Genomic DNA, 18,734 nt, shown 5'->3' on the forward strand with positions numbered 1-18,734 from the left:
ACACCTCGATCAGGCCATCCCTCGGACTTCTCTGCTCCAATGAAAACAACCCAAGTCTATCCAACCTTTCTTCGTAACTTAAGTGTTTCATCCCAGGCAACATCCCGGTGAATCTCCTCTGCACCCTCTCCAGTGCAATCACATCCTTCCTATAATGTGGTGACCAGAACTGCACACAATACTCCAGCTGTGTCCTCACCAAGGTTCTATACAACTCCAATATGACATCCCTACTTTTGTGCCTATGCCTCGATTGATAAAGGCAAGTGTCCCATATGCCTTTTTCACCACCCCACTAACATGCCCTCCGCCTTCAGAGATCTATGGACACACACGCCAAAGTCCTTTTGTTCCTCAGAACTTCCTAGTGCCATGCCGTTCATTGAATACTTGCTTGTCAAATTACTCCATCTAGTCCCAATCTCTTTCCCAGTGGCAGGGTGGGGTGGGGGTGCGGTTATTGCTCGCAACTAAGGTCTTTCAACTCCGCACTGATGGATGGTAATTCTGGATCCATTCCGCTACTGGGGAATATCCTGCTCCTTTCTCTCCCCGCAGCTCAAAACACCTTCCAATCATGTCCTGTACTTTGGAACCTCCCTCTACCTTAATTCCTTCCTCTCAATCCTCCCCCCAGTTGCTTTGAAAGATGGGATTCTCTGGATCCCTAGTTACTATACCAATCCCTTTAATGCCAGAGTATGATCTTTTCCTATAGCTGTAATGGCCACACACTTGCTTATATTTCTTTGGCTTGGAAACATTTAATAATGTCCTGTGGATGTCGTAAAATGCTTTATTGATAGAAGCTTGTTCATTATAAAAACAGTTCTTGCTGGTACAGCTCCCAATCTGTAAATGCCACAGTAGTTTCTGATTCTGGGGTGGGCTCAGTCTCAATTGACTGCATTCCCTCTCAATGGTTTTTAAGGACCTTATTTCAGCGACACTAAAGATGGTTCAGTCAGAGTTTTGCTTGACAGTGGCAATGGATGCTCCCAGCAGCTCGGTGGTATGAAGGAGGTTTCCCGTCTTTAAGGCAAGGGAGTGGGACTATCTAAATTGCTCTTGCAGTGAGCTGCCATGGGCTCAATGGGAGCCTTCTGTGCTGTAACCATTCTCATTACCGTGGGGTGGGGTGGGCAGGGGGTTCTCCTATTCTCTTTAATCGCTACACCTTCCTCCGCACCCTGCCCCCCCCCCCCCCCAAACTTTTGGAGAAACCACCCCTCCTTACAATCAGTAATTGCCACACCCCCTTGTTGATATTTGGTAAGTAGGGGAAGGATGGGTCTCCCAATCTGTAATTGACACACCCCCACCCCCCAGGTGATATTGGTGGAGGTGGGGTCTCCCAGTCTGCAATTGCTGCACCCTCTGCTGACAAAATTGATGGTGGGGTGAGGGGGGGTAGTGTGGTTTCCAATCTGTAATTTATGCATCCCCCCCCCACCCTTGGTTACATTGATGATGGGGTGGGGCTCCCAATCTGTAATTGTCACACCCCTCCTGGGGACATTGAAGGTGGGGGGGAGGGGTTCTCCCAATCTGTAATTGGCGCTTCCCCTCCCGATGATATTGATGAGGGGTCTCCCAATCTGTAATTGGCGCTTCCCCTCCCGATGATATTGATGAGGGGTCTCCCAATCTGTAATTGGCGCTCCCCCTCCTGATTATATTGATGAGGGGTCTCCCAATCTGTAATTGGCGCTTCCCCTCCCGATGATATTGATGAGGGGTCTCCCAATCTGTAATTGGCGCTCCCCCTCCTGATTATATTGATGAGGGGTCTCCCAATCTGTAATTGGCGCTTCCCCTCCCGATTATATTGTTGGGGGAGAGGGGTCTCCCAATCTGTAATTGACACACCCCCTCCCGGTGATATTGATGAGATGGGGGAGCCTCCCAATTTGTAATTGACACACCCCCTCCTGGTGATATTGATGAGGGGGGGGTCTCCTAATCTGTAATTGTCACACCCCCTCCTGGTGACATTGAGGGGGGGAGGGGTTCTCCCAATCTGTAATTGGCGCTCCCCCCCCCGATGATGTTGATGAGGGGTCTCCCAATCTGTAATTGGCGCTCCCTCTCCCGATGATATTGTTGGGGGAGAGGGGTCTCCCAATCTGTAATTGTCTCACCGCCTCCTGGTGATATTGATGAGATGGGGGGGGCCTCCCAATTTGTAATTGACACACCCCCTCCTGGTAATATTGATGAGGGGGGGTCTCCTAATCTGTAATTAACACACCCCCTCCCGGTGATATTGATGATGGGTTGGGGGGGTCTCCCAATCTGTAATTGTCACACCCCCTCCTGGTGATATTGATGAGGGGGGTCTCCTAATCTGTAATTGACACACCCCCTCCCGGTGATATTGATGAGGGGTGGGGGGTCTCCCAATCTGTAATTGTCACGCCCCCTCCTGGTGATATTGATGAGGGGGGGGGTCTCCCAATCTGTAATTGACACACCCCCTCCCGGTGATATTGATGAGGGGTTGGGGGTCTCCCAATCTGTAATTGTCACACCCCCTCTTGGAGATATTGATGAGTGGGGCGGTCTCCCAATCTGTAATTGTCACACCCCCCTCCTGGTGATATTGATGAGGGGAGGGGGTCTCCCAATCTGTAATTGACACACCCCCTCCCGGTGATATTGATGGGGGGGGGCGGGGGGTCTCCCAATCTGTAATTGTCACACCCCCTCCCGGTGATATTGATGAGGGGTGGGGGGGTCTCCCAATCTGTAATTGTCACACCCCCTCTTGGAGATATTGATGAGTGGGGCGGTCTCCCAATCTGTAATTGTCACACCCGCTCCTGGTGATATTGATGAGGGGGGGGTGTCTCCCAATCTGTAATTGACACACCCCCTCCCGGTGATATTGATGGGGGTGGGGGGCGGAGGGTCTCCCAATCTGTAATTGTCACACCCCCTCCCGGTGACATTGAGGGGGGGGGAGGGGTTCTCCCAATTTGTAATTCTTCCCCCCCCCCCCCCCCCGCCCCCGGTGAGTTTTCGCCTCCGGAGTGCCCGCCCCCTCGGGCTCTGAGTGACAGCTCTCGGGACAGCGAATGGTTAAACGGGGCTCCGCCGGTCCGAGCGGGCTGGGTGAGCCGAGCCGAGGCGCCGCTCCGGTCGCCAGAGCCGAGTGATGTGGGTAAGAAAAATCAAAGGCCGGCGTTAAAATTTAACCCTTTCCGCCCCCACCCTCGGAGTGGAGGGGACGGGACTGGACTCGACTCGACACGGCTCCCCCACCTCCCTCGCACCCCCCCCCCCCCCCCCCCCCCAGTCAGCCGCCGCTCCGGTGTCGCCCTCACCGGGGGTTGGGGGTGTGGAGTGGGGGGGTGGTGGCGGGGGAAGCCTTGTAGGCCGCTGTGAGCCTCCGGACTCGGATAGCCAAGCTGCGGCGGTGCTGGAAATCGAGGCGCGACGGGTGTCGTCTGTTTCTCCGGGCTGTTGTTGGGGAGGGAGGCCGGGGCCTGGCCTGGGCTGGACTGGGCCTAACCCCGGCGATGTGGTGGTTGTGTTGCTGCTGCTGCTGCCCCGGGAGGCCGCTGACAGCAGATCCTCCTTTTAACTGCAGTCGCAGCGCAGACTTGTTGCGAAAGATTTGGTGTAGAGAATGTGGACTCCCCCCGCCCCCCCCCCCCACTTCTCCCTCTCCAGCGAGAGAAATAAGAGGAATGTTCATATGGAATACATCAGCTAAAGATATTGTTCGCATGCAATATATTAATATCCGAAGAGATTGTTCTTGTGTAGTAATATTATCCAGAGGGAAATTTCATAATTAGTACTATCCAGTGATTGTTCTTATTATCCACATTGTTTTTGTATTATCCAGAGAGATTGTTCTTATCTAATGTATTACCCAGAGTGATTGTTCTTATGCAATATAATATCCAGAGAGGCAGTTCATATCGAATATATTATCCAGAGAGATTGTTCGTATCTAATGTATTATCCAGAGGGATTGTTCTCATGCAATATAATAATATCCAGAGAGGCTGTTCTTATGCAATATAATAATATCCAGAGAGGCTGTTCTTATGCAATATAATAATATCCAGAGAGGTGGTTCATATCAAATATATTACCCAGAGAGATTGTTCTTATCTAATGTATTACCCAGAGGGATTGTTCTTATGCAATATAATAATATCCAGAGAGGCAGTTCATATCGAATATATTATCCAGAGAGATTGTTCATATCTAATGAATTATCCAGAGGGATTGTTCTCATGCACTATAATAATATCCAGAGAGATTGTCCCTTAGCATAATACCCAGAGGGAGATTTTCATGTCTAATATATTACCCAAGAATTGTTCGAGTGAGACTTTTCATATCTAATATAATATATTATCCAGAGAGATTGTTCTTCTTATCCAGATTATTCTTGTTACATCAGAGAGATTGTTCATATCTAATATTATATGTAGAGATTGTGCTTGTTCATTGTATTATTCAGATTGTTCTTATCTAATATATAAAGATTGTGCTTGTGCAACATATTATCCCAAGATAACATGAAATAGCCAACATTATTTTAAAACTGTTTAATTGTTGTGAGTAAATTTAAAGAAAATTTGTATATTTTAATGTTTTCCCACCCTTGAGCTTGTTGAAGCAAGTTGGGAGGCATTCTTGTTTTCTTTAAGTTTTACCAAGATGTTGGAAATGTTTTATAGAACTGTACTGTAAAGATTGGAATATTTCACACAACTCAATGCTCCTTTTTGCTTATAATTACATTTGTAAGCAACATTGCAATAAATTTAAATTTTTGGTGTGTTTAAATAAACAATGAAGTGTCAGTAGCCAAATTTGCCAACACTTTTCCTGATTGTTGAAAAAGGTTAGAAGGTTGCAGTAATATTGATACATATTTAAGTTGCTAACGGTTTAATTATTTCCTCTGCATTGAACATTTAACGTATTTATTTTTATTTAAATATGATAATTGCATTCTTTGAAACATGGAAAGGACGTCATGGAAAATTCTTGTCGATGGGGTCAAGTGGCTCTGGTTAAAATTGCCATTTTTGAAAGAAAAAGTGAAGTCAAGGCGAGGGAGGGGCCAGGAGGATGACATAATGGGCCCAGGGAGAGAGGTGGGAGGTTACAATCACAACAGCCAGATCTTATTGATTGGCAGAGCAGTCTCGAAGGGCCGAGTGGCTTTCTCCTGCTTGTTTGTCTGAAAGCAAACCTCATACTGCATGTACTCAACAATACCGGCAGCATCTGTGAAGAGAGAAACATGATTAACTTTATGATGAAAGCTCAATGACCTGACATTTTAGTTCTGTTTCTCTCTCCACAGATGTTGCCTGACCTGAATAGTCCCAGCATTTCCTGTTTTTATTTCAAATTTCCAGCCATCGAAGTGTTTTGCTTTGATTGCTGCATGTTTCAATTTCAAATTTGGGCGAGATTTCATCCTTTCCCGTCCTCCCCTACTTTAATAGTCAGTTGTTGGCCTCCGCTATAGAATGTATTTTTTGTGTGAGAAAACTGCACAGCAGTGAAAATTTAAAATGTTACACTTTTAAAATAAAATCAATAATATTTACAGTGAGAATAGCAATAAACTTATCTCGGATTCAAGAGTCAACTTGTTTCTCAGTATCTCACTTGAGTTGTTATTTCCTTCTGATGTCTGGAGAGCAACCTCTCCAAGTCAGTCTCAGTTTACTTATATTTCTATTACTGGTTCCACTGGGCTGCCCTGTGTATATGTAGACTGAGTTCTATATCATTGGAGACAGTGGAAACTGGCTCCATGAACATAAGAACAGGCAGGGGCCATTCAGCCTTTAGAGCCTGCTCGACCTTTCAATTATTCGAATGGCTGAAAATAAAATACTGCGGGTGATTCTGAAGAAGAAAATACTAAAGAGTCATGTGGCTTCTAATGCTGGCTCTGTTTCTCTCTCCACAGAGGCTGCCAGACCTGCTGAGTTTTAGCAGCATTTTCTGTTTTTATTTCAGATGAATGGCTGATCTGTGCTTTAATCACAATTACCCACTGTCGTTCCATATCCCTTGTTAGTCATATTTAATAAAAATGTATTGATCTCAATCTTGAGCACTCAATTCATCCAGAGTCATACTGGGATCGAGTTTTCCAAGTTTCCGTTTCCCTTTGTGAAGGACTTCCTGATTTCATTGAACAGAGGAGCTTGAATTTTAAAATGATACCCTCTACTGGATTCTTCCACTAGAGGAAATAGTTTCTCTTTATCTGATCTAATTCTTATATCTTTTTCGACACCTTGATTGGATCACCCTTCAATTTTCAGTTTTCAGGTGAATGCAACTCAAGCCAATGCTACATATCCTCAAATTATTACCTTAAGCTCTGATATCATTCCAGTTGTACACCCTCCCAGGCCAATATATTCCTCCTACGGCATAGAATCCAGTGCCATATTCATAGACCTCCAAAGGGAGTTGAGTTTCTTGGGGGGGAGCGGACACCAAAAGACTGATTAAACTTTTGATGTAGATGAGTGGAGCTGAGCTGGGCAATGGTTTTACCTATTGATTGATTGCTCTAACAAAGAGCCAGGGTGGTCATGGTGGGCAGTGTTGTCCTTCTGTGCTGGAAGCGTATATAGTGATGGTCACCTTAAATAAGAAAAGCTTACAAAGGAGTTTCAGCTTTTTGAACAGTTGTAGAGGGGAAGAGGATAGAACAAGCGATCCAGACAATCTGTTTTGATATTTTTAATGTTGCTACTCCTTCAGTCAGTGTTTCACTTCTCTTGCCTGGCAGAGACATCTCAGGGCTTTAATTTTGCTCAGAGTTTTTGCCTTCCATTTCCCCAGTGTTCAGTCTTAGTTATTATTCTGCTCAATTTTTTGAGCTGGTGCCTGAAAATTCTGCATCTAGTCGCTATTGCTTTAATTATTTGGAAGTATCCTGAGCCACTCCTCCTGGCACAGCTCCAGAATTAATTTTTTTTCAGTATTTGTCTGATTCACTTTTTTATTTTTAGGAAAGTTAGCCCCAGCTTCCCCCATCTCACCCCAAGTTAGATTTCCAACTAGTGCACAGAATTTCTTTTCGAGAGACCCATTTGTATAAACATATTTCTCATAAGCCAAACCCTTTATGTCGTGTATTTTGTTTTCATGTTGTTGCTATTCTGTGCAAGAATTGTTGTTAAGATAAAATATTTCAGTTTTTAAATCCCCTCTGTTGAAAGGGGCTGGTGTCAGTTGTCCTTGCTGCACTCGCTCCTTCTCCAATACTTGGCACAGTTCATGGGTTGAAACCTGTAACCTTCCAGACCTGTAAAAGATTCCTCTATTGACAGGACAAATTTCCAGAACCATTGCAGAAACTTGATAAACTATTGATGAATGACTTGCTGTTAATCCTAGTCTCGTCAAATAAAGAAGGTTACAAGATGGTGTGCAAAAAGCTGGTTGCTAAAGCAGCAACGAGACAGTCAGAACCTGATGAGGCTTGTATGCTCAGCTCTTGCTTTCTCATATGTTTCCTCTCCTGGTTGCTTGGCGTTGAGTGGGTAAATTCCTATTCATTCAATGGTATGACCTTTCTGGCACATGCCTGCCACAGCCTGAAGTGGATTATTCTACACACAGTTCCTTGCAGTTTTATTTATTAAAATATGGATTTCTCTGCAGAGCAATCAAGACAAAATCTGCAAATAAAAAATCCAAATGCAAATATGAACAGACTGTAAAGGTGACTGTTTTCCTCCTTTTAAAAACACCATTGTCTTCTTTAATATGTATACATCTTCCCTTTCCCCTCATCCAACCACCCCCCCTGCCCAATCCCAAACAAACAGACACACTTTTGTGACTCCCTGTTTATCTGGGTTTTTTGGCTTGCCGTGACTTGTGCTTAGTCCCACTGGTGATTTATACTCTAGTCATATTCTATTTATGCCATTCTTTAATATTGAGTTTTTTTTGTAGTTTTTCTATTGTACAGCCTGTGACTAATTCAGATCACATTAGATATATCCCCCCCCACCGACCACCACCATCATAGGGAGCTATTTATTTTCATATATGAATGAACTCTACATATGAAAAATATCATGGCTTCCCCAATTGCTTAGTCTGCTGTTGCACCACATGATGTGGTAGTGATCCATCCAAATTGGAAAGATAATGAGGCTACCTGTGAAATTATGACCCCTGCAGAAGTTGCCATCTTCAAAAGAGGCCAAAAAGAGAGTAGAGTTGTGAAATAAAATTTTCAGAAATGCACTTTATAGAAGTAAACAAAGTTGCTTTTGTATACAAAAACAGAATTACCTGGAAAAACTCAGCAGGTCTGGCAGCATCGGCGGAGAAGAAAAGAGTTGACGTTTCGAGTCCTCATGACCCTTCGACAGAACAGTTCTGTCGAAGGGTCATGAGGACTCGAAACGTCAACTCTTTTCTTCTCCGCCGATGCTGCCAGACCTGCTGAGTTTTTCCAGGTAATTCTGTTTTTGTTTTGGATTTCCAGCATCCGCAGTTTTTTTGTTTTTTTGCTTTTGTATACTACTGTTAATGTAGAAAAACATCCCAAATACTGCACAGTAGCAAAAGTTGACGTTAAGCCACAGAGGTTTTTTGAAAATTCATTCATAGGAAGTGGGCTTCGCTGGCTGGGCCAGCAATTATTGTCCATCCCTCATTGCTCTTGAGGAGGTGGTGGTGAGCTGCCTTCTTGAACAGCTGCAGCCCATGTGATGTAGGTACACCCATAGTGCTGTTAGGGAGGGAGTTCCAGGATTTTGACCCAGTTATAGTGAAGGAATGGCAATATATTTCCAAGAAAGGATGTTGAGTGACTTGGAGGGGAACTTTCAGGTGGTGATGTTTCCATCTACCTGCTGCCCATGTCCTTTGAGATCGTCGTGGGTTTGGAAGGTGCTGTTGAAGGAGCCTTGGGGAATTCCTGCAGTGCATCTTGTACATGGTACACACTGGTGCTAATGTGTGTTGGTGGTGGACACAGTGAATGTTTGCGGATGTGGTGCCAATCAAGCAGGCTGCTTTGTCCCGGACAGTTTCAGACTTCTTGAGCATTGTGGGAGCTCCACTCATCCAGGCAAGTGGTGAGTTTTCCTTCACACACCTGACTTGTGACTTGGAGGCGGTGGACAGGCTTTGGGGAGTCAGGAGGTGAGTTACTCGTCACAGGATCCCTAGCCTCTGACCTCTTGTAGCTATGGTATTTATATGGCTAGTCCAGTTCAGTTTCTAGTTAGTGGTAATCCCAGGATGTTGATAGTGGGGGATTCAGTGATGGTAATGCCATTGAACATCAAGCAACAATGGTTGGATTCTGTCTTGTTGGAGATGGTCATTGCCTGACACTTGTGTGGTGCGAATGTTACTTGCCACTTGTCAACCCAAGCCTGGATATTGTCCAGGTCTTGTTGCGTTTGGACATGGGCTGCTTCAGATATCTGAGGAGTTGGGAACGATGCTGAACATTGTGCAATCGTCAGCGAACATCCCCACTTCTGACCGTATGATGGAAGGAAGGTCATTGATTAAGCAGCTGAAGATGGTTGGGCCGAGGACACTACCCTGAGGAACACCTGCAGTGATGTCTTGGAGCTGAGATGACTGACCTCCAACAACCACAACCATCTTCCTTTGTGCTAGGTATGATTCCAACCAGCAGAGAGTTTTCCCTCTGATTTCCATTGACTGCAGTTTTGCTAGGGCTTCTTGATACCACACTCGGTCAAATGTGGCCTTGGCATCAAGGGCAGTCACTCTCACCTCACCTCAGGAGTTCAGCTCTTTTGTCCATGTTTGAACCAAGGCTGTAATGAGGTCAGAGCAGAGGGGCCCCGGTGGAACCCAAACTGGGCGTCAGTGAGCAGATTAATGCTAAGCAAGTGCTGCTTGATAGCACTGTTGATGAGCCCTTCCATTACTTTACTGACAATTGAGAGTAGACTGAAGGGACTGTAATTGGTCGGGTTGGATTTGTCCTGCTTTTTGTGTACAGGACATAGCTGGGCAATTTTCCTCATAGCCAAGTAGATGCTAGTGTTGTAGCTGTACTGGAGCAGCTTGGCTAGGGGCGCGGGAAGTTCTGGAGAACAAGTCTTCAGTACTATTGCCGGAATATTGTCAGGGCCTATAGCCTTTGCAGTATCCAGTGCCTTCAGCCATTTCTTGATATCACATGGAGTGAAATGAATTGGCAGCAGATGTGATGCTGGGGACCTATGGAGGAGGCTGAGATGGATCATCCAGTCTGCACTTCTGGCTGAGGATTGTAGTAAATCCTTCGGCCTTATCTTTTGCACTGATGTGCTGGGCTCCTCCATCATTGAGGATGGGGTTATTTGTGGAGACGACGACTCCAGTGAGTTGTTTAATTGCCCACCACCATTCATAACTGATGTGGCAGGATTGCAGAGCTTAGATCTGATCCGTTGGTTGTGGTTGTGGCTTAGCTCTGTCTATCACTTGCTGCTTATACTATTTGGCACGCAAGTAGTCCTGTGTTATAGTTTCACCAGGTTGACACTCATTTTTAGGTATGCCTGGTGTTGCTCCTGGCATGACCACCTGAACTCTTCATTGAACCAGAATTAGTCCCCTGGCTTGATGGTAATGGTAGAATGGGCGATATGCCGGGCCACGAGGTTATAGATCATGTTTGAGTACAATTCTGCTGCTGCTGCTGGCCCTCAGCACCTCGTGGATGCCCAGTCTTTAGTTGCTAGATGTGTTCATAATCTATCCCAGTTAGCATGGTGGTAGTGCCACAGAACATGATGGAAGGTATCCTCAATGTAAAGGTGGGACTTTGTCTCCACAACGACTGTGCGGTGGCCACTCCTACTGATACTGTCATGGACAGATGCATCTGTGGTAGGCAGGTTGGTGAGGATGAGGTCGAGTATGTTTTTCCCTCTTGTTGGTACCTTCACCAACTGCCGCAGACCCAGTCTAGCAGTTATGTCATTTAGGACTCGGTCAGTAGTGGTGCTACCGAGCCACTCTTGGTGATGGACATTGAAGTCCCCCACCCAGAGTACATTCTGTGCCCTAGCCACCCTTGGTGCTTCTTCCAGGTGATGTCCAACATGGAGGAGCACTGATTCTTCAGCTGAGGGAGGGCGGTACATGGTAACCAGCAAGATGTTTCCTTTCCCATGTTTAACCTGATGCCATGAGACTCGATGTTGAGGGCTCCCAGTGTAAGTCCCTCCTGATAGTATACCACTGTGCTCCCACCTCTGCTGGGTCTGTCCTGCTGGTGGGACAGGACATACCCAGGTATGGTGATGGTGGTGCCTGGGACATTATCTGTAAGGTATGATTCCGTGAATATGACTATGTCAGACTGTTGCTTGACTAGTCTGTGAGGCAGCTCTTCCAATTTTGGCACTAGCCCCCAGTTGTTAGCAAGATGGACTTTGCAGGGTTATCAAGGCTGAGATTGCCGTTGTCGTTTCCAGTGCCTAGGTCGATGCTGGGTGGTCCGTCTGGTTTGAGACATGACCAAAGGCTTGGTCAGTTAGAGGTAAACAACAACTTTGAGGGGAGTGAGAGAGAGTGTGGTTTAGAGGGGAAATTCCAGAGCTTAGAGCCTAGACTGTTCACAGGATGACTGCCACTGGCAAAGCAATTAAAACCGAGGATGTGTAAGTGGCCAGAATTGGAGGAGTGCAGATATTTCGGAGGGTTGTAGTTTTGGAGAAGGTCATAGAAATAGGGATAGATAAGGCCATAGAGGGACTGGGAAATAAGAATAAGTATTTTAAAATTGTGGCATTGGTTCCCAGTCTGCTTTCCTTCTTAAAGACATTCCTTAAAACCTACCTCTTCGACCAAGCTTTTTGTCATCTGGCCTAGTATCTCCTGTGGCTCAGTGTCATGCTTTGTTTTATAATGCAACGAAGCCCCTTGGTCTGTTTTGTCACATTAAAGGTATAATGTAAAGATAAATGTGTATTGGCATTCCTTGACCTTGAGACCAGCTAGCTCTATTTTTCACGAAAAGCATTCACAAGTTTTAATACCAAATTGCCCTTTTTAAACCAGATGTGATTTTCAGGCAGTAATCTCTGTTTGCATTTGGTGTTTGGTGTGGTGATGCAGTTTGTTGATTAGTGCCGCCTTTAAAAAAAAATGCTAATTTTAATGCTGTTGTGGTAAAGAAAGGGTTGACCACGTGTCACATGCGCATGCATCTTTTGTCAATGTTTTAAAGTGTGGATTCCTGTGGTCAACTGACTGCTAAGGACTGAGAACTGTGATGCTCATCAAATGGCATTTTTTGTCACATCAGTGCTATATTTTCACAGGATATTTCTTTTTTAATTATGGACGGATTTGTTTTTCTCTTCCACTTCCCCCTCCCTTGTCAAGAGCACAAGATATTTATGGATGGGGAAGGTCATTTAACCCATCTCAGTTTATCCACTCAAAGACCTTCCAGTTTCTCCCGGTGGTTATTAAATGCTTTCAGCATTTTCGCATCAAATATTCTGTATTGAATTTCATTAAATATATTGATTTGTATGAAGAAGAGCTTTCAGATTCAATCCTAAATTATCTAAAGAAAGACTGGCATTTATATAGTGCCTTTCATGACGTTAGGACGTCCCAAAATGCTTTTCAGCCAATGAGGCACATTTAATTTGCAATGTAATCACTCTGGTAATGCAAGGAACACAGCAGCTGATTTGTACACAGCAAGCTCCCAGGCACAGCAATGGGATAATGACTGGATAATCTCTTTCAGTGATGTTGGCCTCAGAGATAAATACTCGGGGAGAACTCCCTGCACTTGCATCCACCTGAAAGGGGTAGTCAGGACTCAGTTTTAAGTCTTAGCCAAAAGATGGCATCTCTGTATTGCGCTGGCTATTATTTGCGCTCAAATGTCTGGAGTGGGACTTGAACCCCTTGACCTTTTCACTCATAGGCAATAGTGTTACTACAGAGCTGATGCAGTATCTCTAAAGTAAATTGCATGAGTAGGTTAAAGGATTTTTTTTCATATTGCTGTATACCTCTATGAACCGTTCCCTCTGCCCATGGCTAGTCATGGGATCAGCAAGTATGCTTACTGGCTGGATCAGAAGTGGATTGATTCAATGTTGGCAAAGATGCTGTGAGGCAGCACTGTTCTTCTCCTGTTCATTGTAAGTTTATCTCACTGTATAATGTCAATTCAGGTTAACCCTCAAAAGATCAGTTTGTTCTTTGCCAGAGAGAACATTTATCCTCGGTGGGATTTAACCTTTAAATGACCTAACCTGAAAGTGGGCTTTCTCTTAAGTGTTTAGCCCTATCCATAGACGTGAAAATTGGTGGGGTGGTAAATAGTGAGGAAGGTAGCCTTAGATTACAGGAGACTAAAGATGGGCTGGTCAAATGGACTGATCAGTGGCAAATGGAATTTAATCCTGATAAGTGTGAGGTGATGCACTTGGGCAGGACAAACAAGGCACAGGAATACACGATGAATGGTCGGGCCCTGGGAAGTACGGAGGATCAGAGGGACCTTGATGTGCATGTCCACCAGTCCCTTAAGGTAGTGGGACAGGTAAATAAGGTGGTTAAGAAGGCATATGGGATACTTCCCTTTATTAGCCGAGGCATAGAATATAAGAGCAGGGAGGTTATGCTGGATCTATATAAAACGCTGGTTAGCCCACAGCTAGAGTATTGCATGCAGTTCTGGAATCTGCATTATAGGAAGGATGTGACTGCACTAGAGAGAGAGTGCAGAGGAGATTTACCAGGATATTGCCTGGGCTGGATTATTTTAGTTATGAGGAGAGATTGGCTAGATTGGGGTTATTTCCCTGGAGGAGAGGAGATTGAGGTGTATAAAATTATGAGGGGCATGGATAGGGTAGACAAGAAGGAACTTTTCCCCTTGGTGGAGAGATCAATAACCAGGGGGCATAGATTTAAGCTAAGGGGCAGGAGGTTTAGAGGTGATGTGAGGAAGACTTTTTTCACCTGGAGGGTGGTGGGCATCTGGAAAACTCTGCCTGAAAGGGTGGTAGAGGCAGAAACCCTCATAACATTTAAGAAGTATTTGGATGTGCACTTGTGATGCCATGGCATAGAAGACTATGGGCCTAGTGCTAGAAAATGGGATTAGAATAGCTAGGTACTTGTTTGACCGGCACAGACTCCAAGGGCTGAAGGCCCTTTTTCTGTGCTGTAGGCCTGCATGATTCTATGGCTATGACCTTCTCTTTGATACCACTAAGTACCTGCAGATTTCTGGCACAACCTCAGACAGTGTTGCCAGTCTCTGCAACTCTCTTGGCGATGAGTACAGGGATAAACTTGGCTGCTAATCTGCTAGCTGAAATGTTCCATACACAACATGGCCATGATACCTGTATTTGGAAAGTTCCTCATTGTGGTTCAATCACATCGCTGGGTGAAGAAAAGAGGTGAGGAACAGAAGATATATCTTACTGAGTTCGGAGGGGTGTAAGGGAGGTTGTGGAGGGTGTGAAGAAGTGTAAAGAAGGGCAGAACTGAGCCAGAACCTATTTCAAAGAAGCCGTGTACACAGGGGCATCGGCAAAAAATTAAAAATGAAGATTGAGTGCCTTGGGATCCCTGTGCAGCCTGGAAAATATATTTACCTTTAGAAGGGATGTGCTTACCTGTCCTATGTACATCTTGTTTTCCCCTCTCTCCACAAAACCTGAACTTGTCTGTAGCCTGAGCATTTGAATACAGACTTATACTTGTAGTGCTGCGCAGTGATTTTGTTAAAGTACAGAGTGCATGCCTCACTGTGCCCACCTACTCATTTATGAAAGCAATGTTTAGTGTTTGTCAAACTGAGAATTTTTAACTCTCAAACTTTGTAGATTTGCCTTCTCCTTCTGATTCTGGGAAACATGCCTGTGGTATGCAGTGACATCATAAGGTATAGGGAAAACGGCACAATTTTGACTGCCATTTGCCTAACGGTTGTTGTTTGGTGTTGGCTTTGTAAGGATGGGGCTTAAACTGTAATTTAACAGATTTTTCCCATTACACCAGACCCAATATCCCTCTCCCTCTCCAAATAAACTGTTGCCAGGCTGCTAAATGGTGCCATTTAAATAGTTGTAGAATAGTTCATCATGGTGATATTTGAATGTTTTAAAATTCTCTTTCTGGGCCACATGGGGAAATTGTGGCTGTGGAGCACATGGCGAGTTCCTGATAAAATGCGATTTAACCTCCTTGGGCTTCATCTTGAATGGGTTCTGCTGTGCTGGCAATTGACAAGTAGCCAGAAGCAATGCTGCTGAAATTCTGTTTTCACTTTCAAAGAGCTAATTGATTACACCAGCTAAACAGCAACAATCTCTAAACAGGCTGTCTGGTGTTATTGGTTAACCTCTTGTTTTTGTTCTTGTTTGGCAAAAGCATCAGCAGGCACACCCAAAATTGAGATAGAGATAAATAGATAGAGATTTCATTTTATCTTGTTGATTGAATATGCTACTGCAGCTCATTAAGTTTTAAATAACAATATCTCTTAATTAACAACTTCCAGTTAGAATGTTTTACCTGACCCCAATCCCCCTCCCTCCCTTGTGCTTTTTTTTAAAAAAAATCCCTTCCCAAGAAGTTAATGGTTTCTGTGAACAGTTAGCTGATTTTTAATGAGGCTAGGAAACCAAAAATTGTTTAGCTAGCCATGCTGAAAGCTTTGTGCAGATAAGCACTGAGATTCATTGAATCTTTATACTTTTACCTGTGCAGCGCACAGTCAGGGAGGTTAACATTTGGAAGGGAAAGTGGAACGCCTACCCAGTTCTGGTGCTACCATAGGGAGGTCACTGTTAAAGCTGCTGCCTACATGCATTGCCCAAAGAATTGCACCCCTAACTTTGATGTTGCTACCAACACTGTCCTGGCTTGTTTGCTGGCGTATGTCATTTACATAATCCAAATAATGGTTATCCTTACCCAAGTAAAACTGCTTGTGTAAAACTGAATGTGTTGCAAGGAGCTATTGCAACTCTTAAACTTAAAATTTCTTGGTATGCAAAGAAATTCTTAGAAAAATGGGGCTTTTTTGCATTCGATCAGAGAATGCTCTGGGGAAGTTTGAATGAACTGTCTAAGATCATGACGGGATGGGGCAGAATAGTTAGAAGTATTCTATTTTCAATGGTCGGCGGATCTAGACATAAGGCCATAGACCATCTTTAGTATGAGGTAATTTAGGAAAGACAGCAGCCGCACCATTTTTATTTTAAACATGAGCCTCAGATGTGCATAGTGTCTGCACTTAAGATTAGGTTAGCCAAGTGCTTGAGGATGGGGAATTGAAGCCATGTGGGAGCAGGGCAGGAACATGGGCAGAGGCTGTTGCTTGTATGGGATATAAGCACCAATATTGACTGATGAGCAAAATGCTGTCTTCCGTGCTGCAATTCAATGTGAAAGTCTGCTCCCTTTCCCAAAAGAAATATGGGAAGAAAAATATATAGTGAGAGGCACGTAGAAAAGGTGGACAAGAAAGATTCCCAGGAGAATGGAAGGGGCAGACTGTATTATACTAGATAAACTCTACACCATTCTACCTCAGCAAATTTAATCTTTAGGTAAAATAACTGAAAAGCAACCACTGTGCAGTCTTGACTCAGAGTTGCACTCCTGCCTGTTGAGTCTGAAGGTTCTGTGTTCAAGTTCTGCTTGAGACTTGAGTATACGATCTGGGTTGACACTGTAGTGCAGTACTGAGGGAGTACGGCACTGTTGGTTGTTCTGTCTTTTGAATGAGACATTAAATTGAGACCATGTCTTTTAAAGAAGAGCTGGGCCATTCTCCAGTGTCCAGGCTAATATTTATCCCTCAATTAGCATCATCAAAACACAAGATCTGGGCATTATTACATTGCTCTTTGTAGAAGTTGATGTATGTAAATGAGCTGCAGTGTTTCCTATCTCATAACAGTGACTGCACTTCAGAAGTGCATCATTGGCTGTTAAAGTGTTAACCTTTCATTTAGTCTTGCCTCTGGCCAGCAGAGAAAGGCAGGGTGTTGTAGCTGTGGAACCTTTATGATGGAGGAGTGAAGTATTGCATGAGATTGAGTTAGTATCTATCCACATCCTAGGTGATACTATTAGGCATAATATTGGGCTTTTACTGAACCATTTTGGGTGTTGAAAGGTCCCAAGTTCACTCATTTTGTGCATAACTCGAGTGCCCTGGAAGAATTAGGCCAGATCCCTGCTGGAAGTGCACATCTGTCTGTGCTGGGGCCAGTATTGGGCCTGGTTGTGATTTCCTCCACAGAGTTGGTTAGTTTGCTGTATTAGTTATGCAGGCTCACTTACAAATCTATTTGAGCCAGGTGCTAGAAGGCTTTCAAGAAAACGTCGGCACATTATGAAAAGGGAGAAAATTGGTGAGAGAAACAAATGTCTGTGTAAACAGATGTTTTGTAGGAATCTTTTGTATGGGATAATAAGCACCAGTGTGACACATACCTGGAAACAGTGTTTCCAAATAGGAAGTAAATTGATGTTCCAACCTCTAATCAATCTTGCTGAGATGAATGAAAGTACTTGGCAGCACAGCTGTGCAAACAACTGCTTCAGCAAAAAGACTGAAGCAATATGAGCGTTAGGAAATACTTCTGAGAGAAAAAATAACTTTTTTGTCAGAGCCACTATACTAAGTTCCAATGTTCACTAAATGCAGCAGAATGTGGATTCCTGGGCATGCTTTCTGGATGACAAATCTAACCAGAGGGCTTGGCGGTCTAATAATTGATACCTGCCTGTGCTGCCTGGGCAGTAAGCTGAATCATGTGGTCCAGTGATAATTTAGTTTTAATTTCACATTGTTTGCAGGGTTTTTAATTTGTGGATGGTGGCTGTTCTTTTGTTTCACAAAGTTAATTTGAATTGCAGCAGGGAGAGGAGGATTAGTAATGGTCTTCTCACCAATGCTTTGCCAAAGAATCTGCAGGTGATTGGTGAGGAATTTGAATATCTAGTTTGTGATTACGTGGGTTCGAGGAGCATTTCAGTTCATTTTGTAGCTGGATACTTTTAATCTGCTCAAAATTTGGCATGTATCCACATTTGGAATTAAAATTATATTGTTGGCAGCAGCATTGAAAACAGGTTAACAATTCACAACATTTTTAAAGCAGCATATTTGCTCTGTCAAGTTTGTAAGAAGAATATGAGAATTTGGCTTGCATTATTGGTTGCTGTGCTTTCCAATTTGGTCAGTTTTATTTCTGATAGGTTTCTGTATTGATATGCAATTTGTTCTATTCATCTTAATTGATTTTAATCTCCTATGCTTTTAGTTGAATTTCTGAATGAATGAAACTATCTTCCACACCAGTGTGCAGTTGTTATTGTTTTGCAATTACTGAAGTACCGCTTGGACTGTGTTATATGAGAGAGGGCCTAGTTTTTCATTTGACAATTGTGTCCTCAATTATAATGTCATCTAGGGTTTTTATATCCTGTTTGGGAATTTTCATCCAAGTTGGTGGAAATTTAGAATTGCAAATAGTGTGGAATTATTTTGGGTGCATTCAAGTCAAATAAATACTGCCTGTCCTCCACTGCCCTATGTTGATCCCCCCCACCACCATCACTCATACTGTTTTTCTTGGCTTCACACCCAAAATTTCCCTTTCTGGTATCATGTATAAACTATGCTTGTTAGGGATATGGTGATATAAATATATATGGTGGTCTTGGGCAGG

At 44.0% G+C, this 18,734-nt stretch overlaps 1 protein-coding gene across 2 annotated transcripts in view; it reads left to right on the forward strand.

Moving 5' to 3' along the window:
- Window positions 1-18,734, forward strand: part of zbtb47b (zinc finger and BTB domain containing 47b) — a 257,030-nt gene that overhangs the window by 80,626 nt on the left and 157,670 nt on the right. The window contains exon 1 of one of the 2 annotated variants that reach the window (XM_041184091.1): window positions 3,034-3,163. The exons of the other annotated variant lie outside the window; for it this stretch is intronic. Coding sequence (XP_041040025.1) covers window positions 3,158-3,163 — 6 coding nt within the window. The 5' untranslated portion in view covers window positions 3,034-3,157. Of the gene's footprint in view, window positions 1-3,033; window positions 3,164-18,734 lie in introns of those variants that run through there. 2 annotated transcript variants of the gene reach the window in all.

This window comes from Carcharodon carcharias, chromosome 3 (assembly GCF_017639515.1).
Source record: "Carcharodon carcharias isolate sCarCar2 chromosome 3, sCarCar2.pri, whole genome shotgun sequence".
Lineage (NCBI taxonomy): Eukaryota > Metazoa > Chordata > Chondrichthyes > Lamniformes > Lamnidae > Carcharodon > Carcharodon carcharias.